Raw genomic sequence first — 3,397 nt, forward strand, 5'->3', positions numbered from 1 at the left:
GTGGGCCCAGGGCGGTTGCCCCAATTTGCAACCCCCCCCCCCAATGGTACCTTCAAGTCATTGTCAGGGCCATCTTGGGTTGTTTTTAATTTCCTTGTTAGTGGAAAAATAATCACTTTTTTTTTTTTACTGAATATTTATTATGACTGGGGAACTAATGGCATATTTGTCTCTCGGACAAGACAAGCATATCCAACTTGGCTTATTCCTGATTGGTGTTGGAGACCCTTCTAGACTTGGCTCATTTTCAGATGCAACTGTTGGGTTTTCTGCTCCTGCACTCTGAGTGCCAGTTTCTTGCAGTGATTATTCCTATACTCCTGTACTGCTAGGATGGCTGTTACTGCAACTCCAGTGACTACTTTATCCCATCATGTATAAAACCATGATGGGATAAAGCCAACTAGTCAACCCAAGACTATCAAAATTGGAGACTGACATATTAAATGGCTTATACCTTAATGCCAGCTCTGCACAGTGTTAGAGGTTTCCCTTGCCTAGCATGGTTTAGCCAACCATAGTTTTGAGTATCCATGCTTAATATTCTATATACCATTTTGGTTACCACGGTTTTCTGTGGCATGCATCAGCCCACCACCTGCCATTTTCAAATCACCTGTGTTCTTGCTAGCCACCTATGGTGCTCCCATCTCCTCAGGCACACTCAGTCTTGTGTTGTGCTTCACACCATTAACATCCAGTCACAGGTGCTCCACATTTTTTCTTCCAGAATTGCAGAAGAAAGGATAGGTTAATTTTGTGGAACATCAAGACCATTAGAAAGGAGAGATGGTCATTGTTGTGTGTAGGTATTGTAGGGCTTAAGTGCTTTCTTAACCAATACCTTACCCCCGTACAACATCTGGGTGGAATCCTACGTAGTGTCACCTGTATGTTTTTGATAGTTGTTCCTGCTTGTCTGCCACAACTCTGTTCTTCTGGTGAGACGGTTCCCACAGGTAGCTTATGAGGTCCCACATCTTTGGTTTCTTCATGGGGCTCCAACCTCCCCATTACCCCACCCTTACCACATCCAGGACCAGAAAGGATGTTGTTGTTGCGAGGCTCCACTTTTCTAGGTGATTGCTTCTCACCTGCAGGTCCTGCCATTATGGGGATGAGACCTCCTTGGCTGGCAGTTCCTTTTTAGGCCATCCTTTAGCTACAAGCTGATGTCCCCATAATGGGACTCACCACAGCTTTGTGCTAATGAATTCTTCTAAGGAAAAATCAGAACAAACCCAATGGCCCAGATAAGCTGCCTCTGAGAGTACTGAAGGAATTAGCCAGTGTCATAGCAGAACCATTGGCATGGCTGTTTAAGCACTTGTAGCGCTCAAGTCAGGTCCCAGGGCACTAGAAAAGCGCCAGTGTGTTCCCTACTTTCAAGAAGGGGAGGAAGGAGGATCTGGGTAATTATAGGCCAGTCAGTCTCGCCTCCATCCTCGGAAAGGTCTTTGAAAAGATTATGAAGTATCATATTTGTGGGAGTCCAATGGGAAAAATAACGCAGTAGGGAAACCAGCATGGATTTGTAGCAAGTAGATCATGCCTGACCAATCTGGCTTTGTTTTATGATGGGGTTACAAAATGCTTAGAAACAGGAGTATAGGTGGATGTTGTTTTCTTGGATTTTGGCAAGGCCTTTGATACAGTATCTCATCCCATTCTCATAAATAAATTAAGAGGCTGTGACAGATGTTTACATGGTTTAGTGGGTGGCAAATTGGCTTAGTAGTCACATCCAGAGAGTGGTAGTAGATGGGTCTGTATCCACCTGGAAGGATATGGGTAGTGGGGTTTTGCAGGGTTTGGCCCTTGGACCTATACCCTTTAGTATCTTCATCAGTGACTTGGAAGTGGGTGTGAAGTGTACTCTATCAAAGTTTGTGGACTATACTAAATTGTGGGGTGAAGTGCACACACTGGAGGGTAGGGAACGATTGCAAGTAGACCTGGACAGGTACTGCATTCTGTTGTATACTGCCCATTTTTCCAACAACAAGGACAAGCGCAGAGTGCTGCACCTAGGGCACAAAAATATCCAGCACACCTACTGGTTGGGAAGTGACTGTCTCAGCAGCACAGAAGCAGAAAGGGATCTTGGAGTCATAGTGGACTCCAAGATGAACTTGAGTCATCAATGTGATGAAATCATTAGCAAAGCTAACCGCACTTTATCATGCATTAGCAGATGCAGGACAAATAGATCGAAGAAGGTGATACTTCCCCTCTACATGGCGTTGGTCAAACTACAGTTGGAGTACTGCATCCAGTTTTGGGTGCTGTACTTTAAGAAGGATGTTGATAGACTCGAGAGGGTCCAGAGGAGGGCCACTCATGGTTAGGGGCTTACAGGACAAGCCCTATGAGGAGAGACTGAAGGACCTGGATCTCTTCAGCCTCTGCAAAATAAGGCTGAGAGGTGATTTGTGGCTACCTACAAATTCATTGGGGGGCCCAGCAGGGGATCAGAGATGCTCTGCTCACCAGGTTGCCTCTTGGGGTAACTAGGAACAACGGTCATAAACTGACAGAGCAGATTTAGGCTAGACATCAGGAAAAAACTTCTTCATGGTAAGGGTGGCCAAAATTTGGAATGGGCTTCCAAGGGAGGTGGTGCTCTCCCCTACTTTGGGGATCTTTAAGAGAAGGCTAGATAGGCACCTGGCTGGGGTCATCTGACCCCAGCACTTTTTCCTGCCCAGGCAGGGGGTTGGACTCTGTTCTGTTGAGGACCCTTCTGACCCTAGCATCTATGAATCCATGTAAAGTACAACCCAAATCCAGTTCTGCTGCTATGCACTCATGGCTGTGTTCCTCACTGCTTTGCTTCATGGGCTTGTCAGCTTCTTGCTGCACCCTTGCAGCTTTACTAGGGGCCTTTAGGTGTCTCTGCCTCCTTATCTGCAACCCTAGGCCTCTGGGTCAATGGTTGCTTTGCGGCCTGGCTTGGCCCTAAATGTCTGCCCTCTTTGCAGGGGCCTCTCTGCTCAAGTCTCCCAGCTTCCTACCAGTCACCAACCTCTCGCTTTCTCTCCTTTTGGCCTGGGGCTAGGTTTTCTGCCCTACCTTGTTTGGCAGTGCTCTGCAGATCCCTTCCCTGTGTTTTCCCCGTAGGGTACCTGTCTGGCCAAATACAGCCTGCTTCGACTGTGCTCCACGTTGCTTCCTGCTTCGCAGCCAGGCTTGGTAGCCTCTCTGGGACTCTCTTCTGGGGCTTTGCCTTGGTGTGCCTTTCTCAGGGCATGCAAGCAGCCTGGCTTTCCTCCTGGGGCTTGTGTGGCTTCCCAATTTGGTCTCGGCCTCTCTGGCTAATTCCTGCCATTTTCAAGGCTACTAATAGCAGACTTTGAACAGGCAACAAATTGGGATGGGCATTATGTTATCCAGGTAC

General features: G+C 47.3%; 1 protein-coding gene across 1 annotated transcript in view; it reads right to left on the minus strand.

Moving 5' to 3' along the window:
- Window positions 1–1,110, minus strand: part of DCBLD2 (discoidin, CUB and LCCL domain containing 2) — a 140,800-nt gene extending 139,690 nt beyond the window's left edge. The window contains exon 1 of the mRNA XM_019526662.1: window positions 1,029–1,110. Coding sequence (XP_019382207.1) covers window positions 1,029–1,110 — 82 coding nt within the window. The remainder of the gene's footprint in view (window positions 1–1,028) is intronic.
- Window positions 1,111–3,397: the final 2,287 nt, after the last annotated feature.

This window comes from Gavialis gangeticus, unplaced genomic scaffold, assembly GCF_001723915.1.
Source record: "Gavialis gangeticus isolate Ggan-Ray unplaced genomic scaffold, GavGan_comp1, whole genome shotgun sequence".
In the NCBI taxonomy this organism is placed as follows: domain Eukaryota; kingdom Metazoa; phylum Chordata; order Crocodylia; family Gavialidae; genus Gavialis; species Gavialis gangeticus.